Source organism: Drosophila persimilis, unplaced genomic scaffold (assembly GCF_003286085.1).
Source record: "Drosophila persimilis strain 14011-0111.01,24,50 unplaced genomic scaffold, DperRS2 tig00000191-arrow-pilon, whole genome shotgun sequence".
Classification (NCBI taxonomy): domain Eukaryota; kingdom Metazoa; phylum Arthropoda; class Insecta; order Diptera; family Drosophilidae; genus Drosophila; species Drosophila persimilis.
The window spans coordinates 10,577,293-10,600,541 of record NW_020825298.1 but is presented as its reverse complement, the minus strand read 5'-3'; the positions used below and the strand labels follow the sequence as shown (position 1 = coordinate 10,600,541).

Here is a 23,249-nt window from a genome sequence, read left to right as displayed (position 1 = left end):
GTAATCTCATATTAAGTGCTGTACTTTGTTGCTCTGCACGTCCCCACCTATCCCCAAAGTCCATTCAAACTCCTTCATACCCTGCACCGTGTTTAAATTATAGACATTTTTGTGGTCTGTCCGCCTGGCACGCGTCGTATAATTCAATTTATGTCTCGAATGTCTGGCTAAGCCTTAATAAATTGGTTTACGCACAAAAAAAGACATGAATGGAAACAATGTTTGTATTTGCTTTGATTATAATTTAAAATAAATACAAATTCTGAATTTAAATTCGGAATAAATGGTGTCTACAGAGGAAACACTCACAACACGCCCCAGGGTAAATGGAGAGGCCACTGGCCACCCAACTAAAATACATTGATGCTTCCATAAATCAAAGATGAAACGTTTAATTAATCATGCTCGAAGCTCCCAAAGCGCACGACTTAATAAATGAAGAGTTATATACAGAAAAATCTTTAAAAATTACTGTTTAAAGGGATTGTATAAAGCAAACCCGACTTTAAATGATGGAAGCCTGCAATTTGGGTGGATGATGTCATCAGATGTCGACAAACAGTAAAAATAAATGCTTAAATATGCAACTTGGGGAACAACAATAACGTCATCATCATCATTATCATCATCACAATTATTTTTAATTTTTATATCAATGCAAAGTTTTGTTTCCCACCATAAAGAACCGAACGATGAATGTCTGTGGCTGCCCCGACAGCCGGAGGTCAACATGTGTGCTATTCCAAAGAATCACCCCCAGAGATAATAGACCCCCGGAACCCCCTCTTTATTGTATGTTCAAACCATTCCATTCAACGTGACACTCATTTACAGTTACTTGCAAAATATTATTGTATATCTATGTATTATGAATCCATGTCTAAGTATCTCTCGGATATAAATATATAAACAGCTCGGGACTGGCACGCCAATGCGATTGCATAAACGAAACGCTCGTAATGAATTTTTGCGAGAATCGAGAATTGCATGTGCAATCAGTGGAAAGTAGCAAACAAAAAGTAAGAAAATATTGACAGGGAATAAACAGCGGTGCGGGTATATAGAATGCTCTGAAGGTGACACCAAATGGAACTGGAAACTCAATGGCAGTGTCAACTGAATGGGATTTTGGCAGAGAAAATTGTGGCACTATAGAACTGTAATAGTTCCTAAAATACTGTGGGAAAAATGCAACAGAAATTAATGCAAAAATGTCTTAGCCAAGCACATAACAAAAATTCTAGGTTCTCTGCTCGTTAAGTTCTTATATTTCCCTTTCAATGCCACTTCCTTCCAACTGTTTCTCATGATTCTCGTATCAAAAAATCTCCACTTCCATTCATAAATCTCGTGTGCCATTTTAGTTAGAAAAATTCTTTATGCTGCTATTCAATATACAATTTAAAAGTTCTCAGAATTTTCTGCCCAGTCCAGCAGGTAGAGACTGCAGAACAGCCAAAACAAAAGCAAAACAGAAACTTTGAAGTATCATAAATTATGTCAGAGAGTTAAAACTACAATTAGAGGTAGTCCCACCGCCACTACCACAGAGAGAGGGGTAGCACTCTCAAAATGGAAGCACATTTGAAGATTTTTAACGAGTTTCCAACACGTTTTGCTGGCTAATTATTATTAGAGCCGTAAACGAAGTTTAGGATCATGTGACCTGAAATCGCAATGATAATGAAAATGAGTCGCACATAAAATTGCGCAATAAACTTCGGTTTCAAGTTTAATTTTTGCACAAAATGCGGATTTGGGTTAAGTGATTTTTTGGGGCAACTTACATTTCCGGTGAAGCTGAAGCCACAGAAAGAACTGCAATGAAAAGATAGGAAACGAATAAGAATTGGGCTCAAAATGTGCTAAAAATAATCATAAATACGAGTAAACGAGTAAACTGCGACTGAAAAGATTTATCTGAGAGAAATTGCGCATTGTGCGAGGGTACCCAGAAGCCGGAAGCAGCAATTCCCTGATATGGAAACTGCCTGAAACCACTTGGGAAATTACTAGGTACATATATAGTATATTCCAGTCGCTCAGAAGTTAGACAAAGTCGAATCAAACGACGACAATCTCTAGTTCAGAGCAAAAGTCAAGTTCAAGGTGGTGCCGTGCCAGATGTAAGTCTCCGACTGCTGCGCTCTGCGCTCAGTGTTTTTTTTTTCAATTTCAATTAAGTTGAATGCGAAAATTGATGAAAAATTCAAGAGTTCGTCGAGGGAAAAATTGAATTGCTTGCGCTTCGTTGGGCGCTGACCTACCGCAGACCGTGGCAGCCCCATCATATTGCAATCTTCTCTGGGTATTAAATTTCCAACTCATTAAAATTTTGCACACTGTCTGGATGGAGTGGCAGGACACACACAGGCACAGGGAGCAGGGCACTCTGTATATGGTTAAGGGTTGCCAGGGTCTTTCCTACGTACTTTGTTTGCTTTTGCGCTTTTTCCCTGACACTGGCCTGGATGTGGGGTAGAGAGACCGGCGATGAGAGATGGCTATGGCTGTCATTCATAAATGAAGTGCATAAAAATGCCTTCCTTCAACAGATGTGAGAAACGTGCGACTCGTTCGACTTAATATACGTAAAGTGCAATGCTCCACACTCTATGGCTGCCTCCTTCCTTAGCCACCAGCACTCCTCTCTCTTTCACTGTTTCATTCTTTCATTCTCCCAATCATCTATTCATGTCTGGGTTTAATCAGAACCTTTTGACTTATCAATTAGGAATTCATGAATGATTCACTTGCCACACACTAATTGATATCAATTGCTTAGGTTCCGGAAGGTCGTCCACCACCAGACCGGAAGTAGGAATTATTCACAAGATCTTATCTTATCTAAACAGATATCTGCATCATATATAGTATCTGTAAACAGTTTATAGTATATTTTTTTAGCCCTATGGGGCATCGATAAGCTTGCGTCAGTGCAGTCAACCCACACGCCAAAAATAACAATGAACAATGGAACAAATTTAGCAAAAACCAAATACAAAGCTGCGCCAAATTGAGCTTGGAATGATTCAGTGAGTGAGTGAGAGATAGCCAATGCGGATTCGAAAGAGATAGCCATACTTCATAATTGGAGGAGTCGCCACAAAAGGTCAGGCAAACAATTGGCGACCAAAAAAAAACCACTCGAACAAAACGAGCGACGGAAAAACAACTGTTGAAAAAATAGAAACAAAAAGCCAACAACAAAGGCGAAGCAATAAAAATTAGAAGTTTGTGCCAAGATTAAACGGTTTCGAATGCCCTTAGGGCAAAGGGGTATATTAAATTTTATGTTGGGAAGTTGGTAATGAGAAACGGAAGGGATTGTGGGAAGTTCTGGAAAAAGTTTGCAGAAAGGACAATTATGAAAGGGAGCTGAATATCACATATTATTATAGTAATCTTTAAAGGAAATACAATACGGAAATATGATATTAAACAATCAAAAACTCCCCCTCGTTACAGTCAATATCTCATGTAAGAGTATCCGACCTTCTGGTTAGATTGTTAACCTTTTCTCTTCCAGTTTTCATTTGCTATAGTTGGCTTTTCTCTGGTTTCTTAGCCTCTCCAAACATTCTTCTTGTTTCGGTCTTTATGTGTTTGGTTTTTTGGTACGACTTCGACGGCGACAAGCCCTTTTTTGTGCTCTTCCTCTTCGTATGGGCAGGAGCTTTCGGTGGGAAACATTTAACTTGGCTAAAAGCGGCATTAGTGCGATGTATGGGGCGTGTTCATGGCCCGAAGGGAAGGCAGTCAATTAATTTTTTAATGGCTTAGACGAAATGACTGACTTTAGGGTTATTACAGAAAGGAAAAGGAAAGAAAAGCAGAGCGAAGCGAAGGAAGCGCGTACGGGAAAGTTTTTCCTTTACTGGTCGGGAAATTGTCAATTAGCAAAGTGCCGGCGAAGGAATCGGTAATTTTAAAAACTCCTTCGGGCCACGCCCACGCGCACGCCTACGCCCTGGAATACATTGCGTATAGAATCTAATTGACTGGGACTTACATTTTTATGATGTTTAATCTAATTTTGTTCTTTTACGATCTGGGCATATTTTACGGTCGTTTGCCTAACGACCTGAAAAAAGTTTAACCGCAAGACAAAGATTTTGGCCGTTGGGTTTTTTGTGGGTAGAGGGGGGATTTTGGTTTTTTGGCTGTATGTATTTTTATTTATTTAAAAGCCCCTGGTCCCTGGTCCAGCCAGCAATTTGTTTTGATTGAATGAAATATCAAAAACGTGACCCAGCCGTGCACTTTGAAAAAACCGCAATCCACCGCAAACCCGAAAACCGAAAAGAAACAAATATATAATTCAGGCAATGAATATTTGCCCAAGGAGGTGAGTGGGCCCCGCAGAGGTTGGTGGGGGGCTAGAGAGAGAAAGGTATACACTGGTTAGAAAGAGAGAAAGAGAAGCATTCACCCAGCCAAATGAAATGTATGCAAATTGAGCGTGAACAAACCGCTCTAGCCCCCGAGCACGTGCGAATGATTGAGCGGACAGAAAAAGAGCGCTACATTAAGACGGAAAGAGAGGCAAATACATATAAGGGAGAGCCGGAGAGATAATAATTCTTGCTATCTGTCGAGACTGATGGTCATTGCCTGATAAGTGCCCAATGATTAGTACTCGTAAACTGTTCCCGCCAGCATCTCTCAATAACTCTTTCGTTCTGGAGTGCTGCTATTTCTCCATCTCCCTCTTTTGCCTCTATGCATCTCTTTCGTTTCGGGCTTAATCGTGTTCAAGTGGCCTGTTAATCCTGGCAGCTTCCTGTGGAGCCAAAGGACCGGAGCATAAGAGTCTGTGGGCATGTCTGTGAGTGTGTCTGTGGCTGCTTTGAATACTTCATCATATTCATGACTTTTACATGCATTGCACTTCCGCAAGTGTTTCTGTGCCGGAGAAGAAGACGAGAGAGGGTTGCTTGGGGAGTTTTCCTTAAACGTTTAGCGGTTAAATGGTTCAAACTTCCACCAAACATTCACTTTTTCTGAGTCTGAGTCTAGAGTAAAGTCTATGGTTTGTTAATTCATTTGGAAGTGGAATCGGTCATCTCTTGGTTGGTATATTTTCAGCCCAAATCCTTTCTAATTACTTTGAGATTATTCATTTTCTCAATCATCCCTCAAACCACTCAACGTTCCATTTGTCTTCCCCTGTTTTCCCCCATTCGATTACTCAACAATCGTTCGTGTTTATCGATGATAATCTCATTGCCTCCCTGGCTACAGGTTATGCCAACACTTGGCTAAATTTATTCATCTACTCGGCTGATAACTTCATCCAACCTCCCACGCTGTGGCACGGCCCTAAGCCATTTCAAGCACTTTTGGAATGCCATAACTCTGTCCCCCATAGACCCCCGGCTTATCCAATGTGTGTGTTCGCCGGCCACATTGTTCGGTTCTCAATATTTTTTTATTCCTACAACTCCTGCGGGTCGTGGTCTCAGCTGTGGTCACACACAGCCACAACAACGGTCGGGGCACACAATCTTTGCCGCTGCCACAATTGGCAATTGGCAGACAGATGGAAGTCCGGGTGGAGCTGGAGAGGAGTTGCTGGTTGGAGGAGGCCACTTGGTCGCGGCCACAGAAGTGACTTAACTCGTTTTAAGCCTTCTCGTACGCTTCGCTTTTTTTTCGCTAGCGGACTGGCGGAGTGGGCCCCTCTTTGGCCAGCATCTATTTCATTTCCAACTCCACTAGACATGCCACAACGATGACACTTGACTGAATATTTATGGCCACAAATGGAGCGAAAATAAAATCGCCAAGTCACGGGGTAAGGCGGCTACAGCTACAGCAAAAAAAAGATGGGGAAAAAAGCGAATGGACACACATGGCGATGATTTTTAGATGCGGATGGACGCTCTTTTGTCTATGGAGACCATGCCCTTCTTGGGCGTGTTGTGTGCCTCGTAACTGTGCCTCAGTCCGGACATACAATAAACCGTTACCGTTAGCCTGACCGACTAAAAAGCGGGGTTCCAGTCTGGATCCGACTTCCAGTCGAAGTCGCAGTTCGAGTCTCCGATTTGGCTTCCAATTCCGAATCCTAAGCCTTTTGGCGATCTCTATCTGTATCTGTGAACGAGTACTCGTATCTGTATCTGTATCTGTGTCTGCCATTATGTGTGGGCACATGACCGTATGCTCTCAGTGTCTCAAATATTTGCGCTTATTTATGTGGCTTTTGTTTTATCAGCTTGTTTATTCAATGATTATGTTTTTTTCAGCTCGATTCAGCCGATTGCCAGGGCTCTATGGCTCTGGCTCTGTACGAGTATCTGTATCTGGCTCTGTCTCTGTCTCTGACTCGGAGCTGAGTCGACAAAAGGCTGCTTTGGCTGCTTCGCCGACGACTACCGTGTTTGGTTAGGTTCGCTTCGTTGAGTAGGGGATTGGGGGTGGGGCATGGGGCATGGGGCCCTCTTTAAGCCTATCTGTATGACCACCATGTAGTCGTACTCGCCCGCAAATATGTAATGAAGCATAAGCAATTATGATAATGTCGTTTGGGTTTGGTCTGTGTTCCGCTTTCATCGCTGCTTCGCTGCTTATCAGTATTCTTTCAAGAGGGGAAGTGGGTTGTTTTGATGGGTGTTTTTGGAGGCGGTTGGGGCGGCGTTGAAGAAAACGTTGTGGACCATTAACAGCGTCGAAAATGTTGACAAAAAAGTAAAAACAAGTAAAATACAAGGAAAAATGTCGCCTGACTAACAAAAACAATGAATTCACTCGAAGTGTCGCCGACAAAAGCAATGTTTTGGGATATTTTTGTGTTTATAAGGAATACTGAGAATCTTTCAGTTTATTTATTTATGCGAACCTGCGAAAATTTGTAATAATTATTTTATTTTTGTATTCATTTCATTCAATGTTTAGATAAAGATTTGACCAAAAAAACAGCTTTAACTATTTCTGGTTTATTTTCATTAAATATCTTTTCATTTCCCCATAAATTGTATTTGTATCTTCTCATTCATTCGTCATAATATGCAATACCCATACGACATTTCTCTTGTGTATCTTTAGAGGAAAAATCGAATCAAAGTAAAGGAAAAAACATTGTTGGAAATTTACCAAGAAAAGATACAAATATATCTACAACTGACTCACAAAAAATTACGCTTTTATCTAGACATTTTATTCATATTTTTCTAGAAAATTGTTGCTTAACCCCAACTTTTTCATGAATGTCACGTTCGTGTTGAAACACAAAATTTGTGTGGATTTTTGACGTTTCTATAGGAAATCGCAGGCGAGGCTTGAGGTACGAGTATCTGTCTGCTTGCCACAGGTTGAAGCAATTTGTGGCAGTGTTTTGTTAGGTGAGGAAAAAGTTTGGAACAAGTTGTACTCCCTCCACCCCCGAGGCAATTTATGCAAATCAAAATGGATCTATCCGAGGCAATAACTCTATCGATGGTTACGGCTGGCACCCAATGGCACAGCACAGCTCTGCCACTTGAGAGAGGCAGAGAGTGAGAGAGCAGAGCTGAGCTCCAGGCGAAGCTAAATTAAAACTCTCGCTTTGTGGCACTTTCCTGGGCACAACCTATACCCAGCCTGTAGGGGTCGTAGAAGATAGTTTGACACTCGACACTCGACAGCCGACATACGACTGGATGGAGCGTTTATCTAAAGTTCAACAACTTATGCAAATAATGCCTGCAGATGTACTCGTAGATGGGAATGGGATTGGGACTGGGATTGGGTGCCCGAAGAGTGCCAGTGTGTGTGGGATGAGTGTGCTTCAATCAATGCCAATGGCTCATGTACGTATGAAAGCACTTTTATGTGCAGGAATTTCTCCTCTTTCCACTTTCATGACCGCACAATCGCTTGAGTACCGAGTGCGAGTGGGGTTCGGTTCTCTATGAGCTCTATCTGAAATCTTTGGCCTCTCTTTTTTATGTATTCGTTCCTTGTCCACTTTTCTGTTCTCTGGTGATTAATATTTCTCATATCTGTGAGGTCTTGGGCCACGTCTCGTCTGTGCTGTGGTTACATTTCCATCGAGTGCATTCTGAAGCGATTAGTCACGGGTCTCGGGTCTCTTCCATGCTGTTTGCGTTTCTAAATCAGCTTAGGCCCAAGGAAAAGTGTCAGAGGTTAACACACATTTTTGAGCCACCAAAATGCGATCGATGTTTGCCTGGGAATTGTATGTAAATATTGGAAAATGTTGAGCAGGTAGCACATTTCACAGTTTGTAGAGAGTGTACCCGTATTTGCTTAAAGATATGATACAGAAGGAACATATCACACTTTGCAGTACTCGTACGTACATATGTTGGGAATAAGTCAAACAATCTATGGGGGTAGGTAGGAGAGGATCTCAAATTGGTCGTCGATTGATACAAAATGGAATTAAAATACTCCGTCTGAATTCTTGAGAATTAAAATTTGCAGCTGTGTAATCTTTAGAGTTGATTAAAATGGGGAACTACCAGCACGAATTCCCAACTAAAAATATACTTTATTCCCCAGAGTAGCACAAAACAAAACCACAAAAAATCTCCATATTATCCAGTTTTTATATTAAAGGGATTTTCCCTAGCAAACCTTATCGCACGCTCAAATGCAAAGCTCGCAATAAAAACTGCTAGAATTACTTGTTTCTTATAAACATCAGTCTTGAGGCACGTTCCGTCAGCAGTCGATAAAACGCAGAGAATGCCCGAAACACTCACACAATCATTAACCCCATGAACGTCTCGCACAATTGCCGCTCATTTGGGGCAAATTCATGAAAAGTGGCAGAACACTTGTCTAAATACAGGGGGACTTCAGACAAGCAAATAATTAAACTATAAATAAACAGACGTCAATAAAGGCAATTGTAGTCGTAGCACTCATTTAAAAGGAAAATACTCCAAAGCACGAGGCTAGATTTGGAGCTGATAGCCTTGCAGTTACCCTTTAGATGCCGCCAAAGATTGAACGTTCCTTTTGGTATGGCTGAGACTACAGAAGTATCTACAGAAGCAATAAAAGATAGTTGTTTCGACAGATTATTTGTGCTGCCAGGCATGGGATATAGTATTTCAATGTTGATTCTTTTGAACTTTAAGCACAAATATCTATACAAACAAAGAAGATTTTCGGACAAGGACTTGTTTTTCTAACAATTGATCCTATGGTAGCTTCATAAAGGGAAAGAGAAGCCTTCTCGATCTTAATTGTAATTATCTGATCAACATCCTCTGTATGTGCCTAAAAAATACCCACTTAAAAAATTCCAATATGGGGCACAAATCATCTTCCAGTTTTTAAGCCGCTTATAAACCGCTTAGCCAGATACTCACATAACTGAAACTCTATCTCTATCTACAAACCTGTGCTTAATTTTACTTGAACTTGACCTTTTTCCAAGACTTTGGAGCGCAGTGCAGTTGGGGGCAAGTTGGATGCACGTTGCCCGCTTATGTCATCATCCAACATCATTAACATCGACAGACACTCAGAGACAGAGGGTAAGCAAGAGAGACAGTGCCGGCTGTTAAGCAGCTTACCCCTGACATATTGCCTTACAGCTTCTGTTGCCTTTTTTCCAAATCGGTTCCGATTCTCGCCTTCGCGGTCTCGTGCCACAACAGCGACCTAATTTCCTTTGGGGCACGTTTTTTGCGTTGTGCAACCAAGTCGACCCATACCGACTTTCCTCTCTCTTAGACGTCGCCTTGCCCCGCTGCGAGCTGCGACGGGGTGTCGGGCCGCGGCCTGGGCCTGTTCTATTACAACTACTAATTGGATTAATAATGACAGAGAAACAATGGGGCAGGCCGGCAGGCCGGCAGCCGCAGCGCCATATGCGAGAAATGCTCAATGGCTGGCTGGCGCGGATTATGTAAGTCTCATTGGTTTGCCTTTTATGGCCAAGAGAGCTGTCAAAATCGCTACAACAAAAGACCAGAAATTAGACAAGACAAGGCATTTAGAGCTGCTCAAGTAATCAACTTTCCATTGGGTCTTTGGCCTAAAATGGGAAATGTGGCTCATAGTACGAGTACTTTGGTTCTTTGATATGTAAAGATGGGAGATATATGGATTGGAAAGCAGTTCTGAAATGCCAAAAGAACTTCCATGGCTTATGTAAGTATAATGAACATAAATTTCCCTGATTTTCTAGAGCATTGCAGAGCTTTAGATCCAGAGAAATAGGGAAGTAGTTTATAGAAAATAACTCATACTAGGACTTCAAATATCTTTTGGTCCCTCCTTCGGCTCTGCTGCCCGCTCGGCTTCATCTGTCCTTCAATGCCTTGGACAGCTGAGTCGTTCCCAGAATCAAACAACAACATACACAGCCTTTGGCGAGGCGCAGAAAAGACTTACTTTGCGGTACATACGAGTACCTTCAATGGATATTAAAAATGCCTTGGTAAACTTGTATATAAATTCACATTTTCCTGACAACTCAACACTTGCATCGAGCTCCTGCCCTTTCCTTGCCACATACCCATCAAATGCTGTGGCACACAGCTGGCGGCAAGCTCACTTTGTCGTAAATAAAATGCATCCTCAGAGCTCTCTTCGCACTTGCCAGCACTTGGCTTCCTGTAGAGGATATATCTAGCAAACTGGGGGAAGTGGTGCCGACACTGCCACTGCCACTGCAGATGTTGCAAGAATTTTTCCTCATAATTAGCCGAAGCGCCTAAAAGCAGACTCAAGTGGCCGGGCAGAGGGAAACTCAGGCTTTGTCCTCTAATGAGGAAAGACAGAGGACAGAGAACAGAGAACGAGAATGGGAGAGAATGGGTGAATCGGTGAACGGGTTAGTGAGAATGGGGCATGCCCTCGAGCGGCAGCTTAGATGAAAATATGAAACTAACTCGTTGCAAAATGGCATTCCATTATGCTATATATAGTAGGTATATATACAGAGAACTGCAAGAGAAACCCTAGGACGGACTGACCCAATTCATGAGGGGCCCCGCCACAATACAGAGGAGGACACAGCCGCGCCCCAAAAACTAAGCATAATGAATGGCAACCCTGTCGTTTCCCTCTCTATCTCTTTGCCTCTCTCTTTTCCCCATGGCACGTGCTGCCAAATATATTATTTCGGAATGACTCTTCTCTGCCTGCTGCTGCCTTCCTCACCATGTGAGTTCGTTCGTTCGTTCGTTCTTCTTTTGTGTCTCTCGTTCAAGGGTGTTTCGGGTTTGGTTTAAAAAATTTGGGTCAACGGTGCGTATGATAATTCATGCATTTGTCTCTCTGCAAGCCGCAGGGGCAGCAACAGCAACCGCTACAACAAATTTGATTGAAATATGCACGAACAAACAGCAGGAAGTACAACGCGAAAAAATACAAGTACAGCTGGGATTTGGTTGGAGAAAGGACTTGGATTTTGTCAATGAATGTGGAATACCCTAACGATTAAGTAATTTACTAATAAAATAGCGACATGGAGTTGTCTAGGATTCTGGATTATATTTTGCACTCTAGGAATATATGGATATATATTCATTGAGACTATTCCTCCAAGACATTCATCCCAATAATAACTTCCGTTTCAAATTCACATTAAAAATCACTTCCCGGAACTCGCTCCAAAGTTTCTAGCCGGCAGAATGCATTAGGAAGCTCATTTAACTCAATATTAAGCAAATCCTTAACCCTTTTCCGGTAAGTAACCAGCTCAATGACAAAATTAATTTGCTCAACTAATTTGAAGGATATCAAAAGGGGGCAGGAACCCAGGGAAAACGTGCAGCATGTTGTCAACGACAACGACAACGCCATCAGCGAAACCTGACAGGATAACAATATTATAACAACCGGCAACAAGAACAACCACTAAAACAACAAGTACAACAACGATGAGAGCGAAACAACAGCGAACCACAGTGACGTGTGACATGCACGTGCGTTAAATTCATCATACGCCATGGTGACGCACCCCCAACAGCCATCAGCCCGAACACCAGTCGCCCCGTAAAAGTGAGAGGGATGAAGGCATGAATGAGGCAAACCCCAAAACCTCAAACAATTGTCCGCCCTGCCCGTAGAGCCCCCTGAGGCCCATACCTGGGCAATTATGGAATTTGTCCGTCTGTCTCTGTCTCTATCTCTGTTTCTGTCCCTGTCTCTCTCTATTTGTTAATGCTAATGCGGCAGAGTGTCACGCAACAACAAACCAAACAAAAAACAGGCAACAATACGAACCAGATAAAGAAGGAAGAACTGCATGGCATGGCGCATAAAACTTCAACTTCAACTTTAAATTTCAGCGTTGCTAAGGTTTTTTATCTTGCAGATACTTTCGGGTATTCTGCAACTTCAGCTTTCGACTTTGCGTGGAAGTGAAAAAGTTTTCCGAAAAAACTTCCTACAGATACGAACAAGAGCACACAAACAATTTGGCACGTGTTGACACTCAGTCACCTCGTGCCCTCCCTCCCTACCTCCACCCCTCCACCTATATCTCTTTCTATCTGTCACACAAAAGTTTTTTTCGAAAACAATTTGAAAAAGGATTTTAAGCGATTTTTAATTAAAATTATGGTACGAGCAGATGACGCTGCAGCGAATAAATCAAACAACAGGAATAAGGCTGGCAAGAAGAGAATAAATGTGCCACACAAAAAGTAAAAGAAAAAGGTTTAAAAAAGAATAAAAAGGTTTAAGAAAAAGAAATGAAAACACCGTAAGAGCGATTTTTTATGGCCACAAAAACCCGCTCGATGACATCAAAATGATAAAACGAAGTCAGAATCGGAACCAGCGGAAAAGAACAATAAGGAAAGATTCAGACTCAGACTCAGCGTTGAGTCAGCGAAAGAGTCAACAACTGACTGCCTCAACAAATGGCAAAAAAAGGCAAGAAGGGGATAGAAGGGGATAGACAACAAATACATGTATGGTAAATATATTTCACTGATAAATCTATATAAATAATGCACAGTATTCAACCTGTCCCGGCCATTGATGAGCTCATAATTCTAACACAGAACCAAAAATATACAAATACTCGCTAGGTATATGCTATAGGGGGACTGAAATTAATCGATAGCGATTTCTTTGAATTGCTACGCATCAAATTTCAGCTATGGGAATGTGGATGAATGGAATGGGTTGGCAGATAACATATCTTAGACCCACACACTCACACCACTATTGATATTGATACGGTTTCGGTGTGGTTCTGTCTCTATTCTTGGGGTTCCAACAGTTCTTTCTGCTGATAATGCACTTTCCTACTGTGTAGAGTGGTTATAGCATGTTTAGTAATCGGTTTTGAGGTCAGTAATTTGGTAATTGGAAATCACACTTAATATACCGCACAAAATGGGTCACCACCAACCATAACACTAGCTCATGCTTGTGAAAGAATGAAAATGAACAGAACCGTACAGAACACGTAAAAACCCAACCAAAGCTGTTTATTGGAATGCCAGAGAACGACAAGAAATGAAAGAGATATGATAAAGTAGGAATGGTGAAGACATAACAATCAAAAGACCCAAAAAAAACTCTGCTTAGAAATTGCTTATTAACAAGTTTCAGTCGACAAAAAAAAAGTTTAGTTTGTTTGGCCATTGGGATTGCTTTTGGCAGGAGATTGTGTTATTTTAAAGTCTTGTTTGCGGTTTTTGATGGTGAATGGTGCGAAAGAGTGGTTTAGTTTGATCGGGGATTGATGGTGATTTCTGGTCTACAAGTAGATCACTTGTAGTTGGGTTCATAAATGGGATATGACTAACCTTTCCTTAGTGAAAAGTGTGAAGGGGAAGAAGAAATATGTAAAAACTTGTCCCTGAATTAATGCATTTGCCAAATATCATCTTCTATCCCCGAATTTTCAGTTCATTAAATGCCACAAAAACTGCTCCTTAATCCCGCAAAGACATAACCAGTTCTTATCTTCAAATTTCAATCGCACTTTCAATAGGAAATTTCATAACACCATCTCTCCCTCTCCCTCTCCCTCTGTATGTCGGCTGCACCCTCAACCATCACTTTGAAAATTCATTTATTATTAATTGGCATTTGTTTGGCCAGCACCCAACCCCTCAACAAAAGTTGGCGCCTCTATACGAGTACCATGCGCTATCTACGATTTCCCGCCTTTCATTTGAATAATCAATCCCATTGACAAGCCGAACACCTTGCGACTGTATAGTCATGATAGCTCGATGATAACTTCATCACCTTCCACATAATTCATTTCACTTTTCTTTTGGCTTTGCCATTGCCTCTGCCTTTGCCTTGTAACACGATATATTTGGGAGTGCAAGTTGTGATAAATGATACAACGAATTTCTGGGGGATATATATCTCTCTTTGGGCTCATGGGAAAGTTTGTTTTTGCTCCCCTCCTCCCCATGGGGATTATGCTGATGAGGAAGAGGAGATGTGGCCGCAGGTCAACCGAAAAGGTTAACAGCAAAAGTTTTTGCCGAACAATCAAGAGTTTTGTTTTCTTTTGGGCAAAGTTTTGCGAACATGCATGACGGGTGCCGGGATATCCGTTCTCTCATACTCGTATCTCTGAAATGGATCTCAATTGGCTTTTAATAAACTGTCGTTATTACTTTCTAGCAGTTTCTTGTGACAAAGGCTGTTCCGACACTTGGAATAGACACATAAATAAAAAAGAAATCCACAATCCGTGCAGTTTTCGAAAAACATTTGCTCAGCAGACGGCAGAAATTATGTGCAATTTGTCATCGATAGTAGAGGGACTGAAATCTGATTCGTTGTACATTTTGTTGTTTATTTATTCAAAGCAGTGGCAGAGGCAGTTTTCTTAGGAACCCGTTTTTGGTCAAGGGACAGCTGAACTGGCTATAAAAGGGAAGCCGCTGCCGCCTTCGCACATTCTTCTACGAGTATGGATATTTTTTTTTTTGCACCAAAATCAATTTCTGTGTCCTTTGCGAGTCTCTGTTTTAACACTTGAGTGAGCATTGAAGAAAAAGAGAACCCAACCCAAACCCAAAGGAATCTAAAACTAATTTAAATAAAAACCAATCTGGCATAATTCGAAGACGAAGTCGATGTCGCAGTCTGTGCCTACGACAAAGTTTCAACTGTAGAACAATTTTCCATTTTTATGGTGACCCCCGCCCGACCAGGGTTTCCATCTGCTTTCGCTTTCGCCTGAACTTGGTGGAGGAGCCATGTGGCACAAGGATGGGGCAATGGAGAATGGAGGCTGCTGCTGGTGGATGGCGGTGCCTGGCCTTGCATGCTGATGATTATCCGGAAAAGAGCGAATCCTCTCAAGCCTCGACACCCATCAGCAGCAGCGCGGGGTGTGGGGGAAAACAAAGCAAAACACACATAAAAATGTGTAGGCAAAGAGATAAGCAAACATTTTGCCTGCCTTTTCCTTTATTTTCTTTTGGGGCAGGAAAAGCCCCAACAGACACACAGAAACAATGAAAAGCGAAAGTGTGTGTCTGCTTTCAGGCCTTGGGAAATGTCCAAAGTACAAGAGGAACAATAGAATCACTTACACATTTATATACATATATATTTGTACATTTATATACATACTATATTTTAGGTCGAAGTCGCCAGTCGCTAGTCGCTAGTCGCTGGTTATGAAGCCAAACAACAGAACCATAGCTGGACCATAAAAAATTACAATAAACCGAAATAGCCTGACCACAAATAAAAATGGTCGCCACAGAGAGAGAGAGAGAGAGAGAGAGAGAGAGAGAGAGAGTGCTAGTGAGACCTCAAGGAATTTATATTACCCACAGATAAATCCAATATAGTGTGTACAGTGTGTTTCAGGAGTATAGGGAATGATAACTTTATAGATCTTTCATTTATGGTTGAAGATTATCCCTCCTCGAATAATATGCACTATTGAAAACCTGGTCTTCGAATAAAATCAAAATATGAAACACAGAAGAAGTTCTAATATGTAGATTCTCTATTTTATGCAATTTGTCGCTAGATCCGATCAACGATGTTCCTTAATGTTCCTTCAACTAAATAAATAGTCAAATTATCATATATTTTTTACTTTTTTATTGGGTCCTTGAAAGACATATTGTCATATACCAAACGAAACGTATTAAAGTGAAGATCACAAATACATATCACGATTCGATGGACACCTCCCAGTTAACTGTAACTGACTTTATGGATAGTTTATAGGGATATCTAGAATTGGAATGTGTCCAAATTGTTGGATACAAAAAGAGCTCTCACATATATATACAATTGATCTCTGCATTTTACGCATACTTCATAGAATAATGCATGTACTACCAACAAAATGTTGGGCCTCAAAGAAGTTATAAAAGTAAAACTAAAATAAATTCTCGCGCACGACCAGTTGACGAACTAACGTATTTCTGTTATCAAGCTACTTGACTTGAATTATGGTTTGTTTTGGGGGCTATTGATACCTTTTAGGCTCCAAATATTTATGATTGCTTTTTGATATCAATGAAGTTCAGTCCAGGAATAAGAACCAAAGAGCAGTAGTTCAACATACATATGTAGGTATATACTTTCGATACAGACTGTATCCCGCAACTCCTGACAGACAGAGGACTGCCGCCGTCTGTTCAGCATCTGTCTGTCTGTTTCCCTCCCTCCCCCACCTTTGTTTCCATCTCATTCAGTCTAGAAATTAATTTGCGGCATTCTATGGTTAACGTATTTCCATTTGGCTGAATGGAAATTAATTAGCCGCACAGGGCTCTCGAATGCTAGCTGCTGAGGCTGAATGGGCCCGGCCAATAACCACAGAGCCGCTGCAGACTTGGTCCAGAAATTAGGTGCTCTTGGCGGTAAATGAATCTTAATGTTTGTTGAAGATTGCAATTGTCTTGGGTTTTTGGCAAATTTATGGCACTAATGTGAATATTGATGGTGTTCTGGTGGATGCTATTTGAAGAGTTATAAAGAGGTTTGAATCCGAATAAAAATGCGGCTTTGTTTGGAATGTGTTATATGAGTTGTTTGGAAAAATATGAGATTTAACTGAACAGATATGGAACAATAAAAACTTTAAATTTGATTAACGATTCGAAATGGAGAATTTCATGACTAAGCTAAGAAAAGGGATGAATTTTTCACCAACAGAATCCGAGGATAAATAACTCTAGAGAACTCCCAAGTTGGATCGTTCTGTAAGAGTGCTCTGGAGATCCTACGAAGCAAGATTGGAATGTGTGGATCCATAAAGTCTTTTCTCCCTAAAAGGCATTCTTCCAGAATCGAATACATTGATCATTTTGAACTGGAACTCAAAGAGTCACATACAGGAGAGTTCTTTATCAAAAGTGACCTTAAGTTATCCATCCTTCTGTCAGTTCAATAACACTCGCAACATGTCTCCATTGGATATATTCAATGTTATTTTTTCAGTGCATTGACACAAAGCGATTTTGCATTAAAATAAAAAGCTCTTATCGGGGCTGCGACTGAGGCAGCCCCCATACAGAATTGATAAACTGGTCGTTACCCCGTTGAACTCTATAAAACCTTTCTCCAATTTGCGAAAACCCCACTCAAAGCCAACCCCCACCACTTCAGCCACACCCCACCACATAACCCGAAGAGCAAACATATGCCCCGAAATTGTGGCAGACACTTGGTGCTTGTTGGCCGCCTTTCGTTTTATGGGCTGATAAAAAGACTTGGCACCAATCAAATACCGCAAAGCATGTTAACTGTTAATGCCCCCAGACACCTATAAGAGTCCTTTTCCGTGGGACCTGCGGTTGGGATCGGCTCGCCCATAAATGCGCCGAAAAATAAATTATATTTCAACAAAAAATATAAAATACATACACTGGCATTAAGGAAACCCCTGAAAAAGGACCATCCGGTTACAGGGTTGCCGTCCCCGTCCCCGACTCCCACTCTCAGATCTCAATAATTCAAAACAATTTCGTTTTATTGCCGAAAAGTTTGGCGTGTGTTTCATTGTTTGGCATGGGTCTCGGAATGCTGGGGATTCACTGGCTGGCTGGGGGGATGGGATTGTAATTCCGGCTCAGGGCACAGTTTAACCTCAACAAAAGCATGTTGACCCTGCGAACGGCTGGTCAGCTCAACCCTTTTTAACTGTTGCAAGACCCAAAACGTGGCGCGAAACGTGTCGCAGCGGAAGTGAGTGGGTGGATTCTGGGGCAAAACTTACCGCTTTTCGGTGCCAGGGGTTTTGCGGCGGAGCCTGATGAAGATGAACGGGTGGGTAATCCTTTTAGTGCCGCGCCGGTTTAATGAAAATTGTTTCCCTTTGCACAAAGGACGGAGGAGGGACACACACACGGCGGCACTCCACTCCACTCTCGGTTTTAATTATCCCCGAAATAAAAGAGTGTATGTGTGTAAAAAATACAATCTTTTGCCACTTCGACTTCCTCGCACAAGGAGGAAAGTGTAGGAAAAATTATCGCGGGCTCACCGGCTTAATTACCGTTAATTGGAATTGGTGTTGCTGCTGCTGTTTTCCTTTTGTTAACTTTGTACTTTTTTTCGTGTAATTTGTATTTTAATTCAATCAAAAGTCGTATCGTTTCGATTCAATTGACAGACAGACACCACACTTTAGCATTTAATTAGTGGCAAACGCTCTTGTTGCACGCTGTTGTTTTTGTTGCTGTTGTTGCTGGTCACTCGCACACTTTAGCACACTCACACACCAACACAGATACTACTCTCACGAAAGACGTAACTTCGGAATGTGCCTTTATCTCAGAGCAGCGCCGTAGCGAGTGGAAAACGTTCCGAACAGCGCAAGATTCAAAAACAGAGTGAAACGAAAAGCAAAAAGCGGCAAGTGGCAAGCGGCAAAACAAGCAGCAGCCTTCCGGCTGACGTTAACAGCTGCTGCTGTTTTCAGTGGGCCAGCAGCGAAAACACCGTCGTGGAGAAGGTTGTAGGCAATTTTTTTGAGTTTGTTGGAAATGATTTAGCTCTTTTCCATTTGTTAATACATAATATTCAAAAAATATTTCAGAATTTTAAATTAAATCAATAAAGGCATAATTGATTATTTTCAAATCAATTCTACGTACAGTTTTATTTCCTAGATCAAATTTTTAATTTTAAATTGCCCTTATTTTTCATTTTCCTTTACCTTTCGCTAAATTTAATAGACTAAATAAATAGTACTTTTTTTAATATTATATATTAATAATTTAAAACATTTTTTCATGCATAACAATTCTTCTTTTACACGGTTTATTCAATTTTGAAATGTTAGCTGTTACTAACAGAGTTTGCCGCTGGAAACACATATGTACATATTTTCATTCCATCAACAGGCTCTGTTGAATGAGCTATGTTATTTGTTGTTGTCTCTCACATTTGAGTGAGAGTGTGAGTTGTTTCTCTCAGCTGCGTTGCTTTGGCAAGTGTGTGAGTGAGAAAGAGCGAAAATGAGAGCGCGTTTGAGTATTTTTCTTGTTGAATGAAGGGCATGGGCGTCAATGGAAGGGGTGTAAAAACCATGCAACAGAATTAATTTAATTTTCAAAATTTCGAACATTTGGTATTACAAAAATTATACAAAAGAATGCAAAGAAAACATTTTTTAAAAAATTAACCATCCATTAATATGCAGTCCAAAATGAATTGCAATCTTGTAGATGTATAAATGGTTGATAGGATGGGAATACCCCTATAACGTTAGAAAAGGGATTTCGATCCAGAAAAGCAGAGATTTTTCCTGAAGTACGTATTAATGTATTGATTGGAAATGCCGTTAAAAAGATTGGAAAGGAAACGCGATGGCGACGACAAATAAAATATTTGGCATTCAGGGAATATACATATAATGCATTTGGACTATCAAAACCAATTCTATATTCATATGTACATATTTATTACTATCTAGATTGCATAAAAGGCGTATTAATGGATGGCGATATTTAAACGAATCTGTCAGGTTTAAGGATATGAATATTATAAAGAAGTGTAGCGAATTTCTTTGTATTTCTTACCGTGTGTTATTTTGGTATAATTATGCCTAAATGCCTACAAAATCTGCTCAGATATCTACTATCATCTAGATGTTGTTACTCTCTTAAACAATAAAATAAAACCCCATTGCGCTTAGGGTAGGGTAGGGTAGGATATTAGGGTTTATGATCGTGGGAATCTCAAAGCACGCGTTCGGCAATAAGGAACCCTTGTTAACCTCCAACAGACACCCACATGTGTTTTGCGACAGACAAATCATCTGGAACTACTAATTGTTATATCTGCCACCTCATCAGGTACTCCAAGTTTATGGATATTTTGGCTAAAAACATACCTCAAGCCAGAGCTGGCGCCTCTTTGTTAATTGATGGCTGTCGATGTTAAGCCTTTCAAAAACCTTTTGAAAATTTGAAACAGTTCGCTCCTTCATTAATGAAACCCGGCAATAAACTGGCCCAGAGACAGTAGCCCACTGCTATTTAAATGCCTGAAGACTGCAAATTATGGGAAATCGGTTTAAATATTTCATGTAATTAAAACCAAAGGCGATAGCGAGCCAGACCCAGGCCGACGCACTGGCAGAGGCGGAGGTCCGTCGGGTATCGTATCAGGCCAGAACAAAGAGCAACTGTTTCGGCCGTAAATGTTTTTGCAGGCAACAAACAATTATACGTATTGCCACACGATGCGGCGGAGGGAGCGGAGACAGGGGTGGACGCGGTGTCGTTGTCAAGACAACCCACTGCCAAAGCAATTGACAAGTTTTTCAGGTAAGCAGCCAGAACAGAAAGAAAAACAGAAAAAAACATAAAGAAAAATCCAGCGTGAAGGAAGGAAGCAAAGGAGCGACAACAGTTGAAGGACTCTCTGCACCTGCAAGGAGCGGAAAATCGTAGAAAATTGTCAATGCAGTGAGGCAAGTGCAGCGAGGATTCCGCGTAAACCCAAGCGGCAGGAAGTGGGAAGAACTACTCGAGAGGACGAGCATTTCGCAGCTGGAAGGAAGGAAGGAAGGTGCACAGCCGGCTGTGGCCATGAACTACTACGACGAGGAGATCACAATCGGCGGAGGCGACTCCAAGCATCTGAGCAGCGTTCAAATGGAGCCCAGAATCGGTGCGGCAGTTGCTGCCAGAAGAGGTGGCAGTGGACCAGGAGCTGGAGCAGGAGAAGAAGGCAGAGGTGGACAAAGGGCGGCCGCAGGCAGGCATCGAAGAATGGTGAGTACTCGAGGTAATGAGAGGGGCACTTGCTAAATGGCATATTGTGGCGATGGGAGTTGTTGAAAAGAAGAGAGTCTTGAAAAGAAAAAGGAGAGTACATTTCGGCAATAAACCCTCGAAAAGTGTCTTTGTTCCTACCGTAAAATATTTCCCTTCATTTTGGAATATTTCTGCATCTTATTGTGCGTTTCTATACATATGTAAAAGACAATCAATACCATCTATTCATTTTGTTCCATGTATCCATTGGTTTCTACACATTATATTAAAGTCGCAATCTTGAGTCCTCTATAAAGTCTCTATAAAGTACTATATAGGCAATATATAAATCGCTATAAATACTACCAAAGTCAATACAAATCCTGCCTTAAAGAATCCTGAACCATAAACTGTATGCGTGTTTAGTCTTTTTGCCTGTACTATGTACAAAATTTATCCATCACTGCATAGAATGATTATGCTGTGGTCTCCTCGCTTTTCAGTCCCAAAACGTTCTTCCTATCATCTTCATTGTGTACCTTTCAGTCTCAGACTCTCCTCTCGATAATAACGTATCCCCATCCACCTCAACAACCCTGCTCTACCAAACATCTTAAACATCATTCCCCACTTTCAACCATCAAAACAGCTTCAGGGAAACAACTCCACCGATGACGATGGTCTCCTACAGGACATCATTGATCACGATGACGAGGCCGAGGACAGCGACGAGGACGATGACAGCGAGATGCAACTGGCCGACGGCATGGGTATGGGCATGACAGCCCCAAGGCCTCAAACGCGACCAGGTAGCACTCGAAATGCCAAGCCTCAGGCCCAGGACCAGGACCAGGACCAGGATGATCAAATGAGTTCGGGCAGCGATGAGGCAACACTGGGTGGAGGAGCGGTACCCAAGTTGCCGCATCACAAGTTGGCACTGCCCATGCAGCAGCGACGCAGTGCAGGTCAGGCGGGGGCAGGCGGTAGCCAACGACAGGAGCCGTCCTTCAACCTGACGCCGGACAAGTGGGAGCAACTGCCACTGCAGCAAGACCTCAAAGACATATTCCCCTACATCCTGAAGTACACGCCGCAGACGATTGAGACGCCCTATCACCTGCAGCCGTTCATTCCGGAATTCGTACCCGCTGTGGGCGATGTGGATGCTCTGCTGAAGGTGCAGGCGCCACCTCTGCTCCAGCCACAGCGTCAGCGGGAGCTGGACGAGCACTTGGAGCGATTGGGTCTGTGGCTGTTGGACGAGCCATCGGGCACGCAGAGCGAACCCAGTCTCCTCAATATGAAACTCCGTTCCGTGTTGAGTGGCAGTCGAGGGAGAAACCCGCGGCACGCATCCTCGGCTGCCTTGGTACCCACCGCGAGATCGGCCAAGGACATTGACAAGTGGATCGGTGAGGTGGAGCAGGTGCACATGACCCAATCCCTGTACGATGCCCAGCCCCGCAAGGACATTGACGCTCTGCTCGAGGACTGGCCACGCTCCTATGCCGACGCGGAGACCAAGGATGCCCTGGATCAGGCCTACCGCTCCTGCCTGCAGCAACATCTCCCGCTGGCCGACTATGTGCGCGTGCTATGCGAAAGGTTTGGCATCGAGGGACCCCTGGACTCCCAGGCGGATTACATACACAACGTCCAGACACTCTTTGCCCTGTACCTGGCCGCCAGCCAGGCATGGGAGTAGGTGGCCCTGCGGATGAGTATAAGGGTGGTGGTGGATGTGGAGGCAGGTGATGCCTGGCCCCACTAATAACGCTAATGGCTTCGATTAAGTGACAGCCAGACGCCGTTTGTTTGCCTTTGTTGCCTCCACGCAGGATGCCACGGATGCCACGAATGCCACGAATGCAGAGAATGCCACGGCTGGAGCTTCGGCTTCTGCTCTGTTCTATTCTGGCATTAAATCGCTTGGAAAATGGTCAACCCATAACCTGCTTGTTTGATGTGGGAGATGGGAAAGGTAATGTTAATGGAGGGGATGGGATGGCTTGATTGGAGGTAAACTAAGTTCCATTTCTGGCGAGGAACTGTTTGCTTTGGCTAATGAGGGACGAACAATCAAGTACTTAGCTGCATTACATCTGCAAATGACAG

The 23,249-nt window shown here is 42.3% G+C and overlaps 2 protein-coding genes across 2 annotated transcripts in view; one reads left to right on the top strand and one right to left on the bottom strand.

Moving 5' to 3' along the window:
- LOC6588893 overlaps positions 1-18,730 on the bottom strand; it is a 45,265-nt gene extending 26,535 nt beyond the window's left edge. The window contains exons 1-2 of the mRNA XM_002014645.2: positions 18,143-18,730; positions 1,788-1,818 (exon numbers count right to left, since the gene is read on the bottom strand). The gene's annotated coding sequence lies outside the window, so the exon portion shown is untranslated. The remainder of the gene's footprint in view (positions 1-1,787; positions 1,819-18,142) is intronic.
- A 2,048-nt stretch (positions 18,731-20,778) lies between these two features.
- On the top strand, positions 20,779-23,249 carry LOC6588895 (intraflagellar transport protein 46 homolog). Its single transcript, XM_002014647.2, has 2 exons — positions 20,779-21,149; positions 21,781-23,249. The coding sequence occupies exons 1-2, from the start codon at positions 20,964-20,966 to the stop codon at positions 22,837-22,839; spliced, it is 1,245 nt and encodes a 414-aa protein (XP_002014683.1). The 5' UTR covers positions 20,779-20,963; the 3' UTR covers positions 22,840-23,249.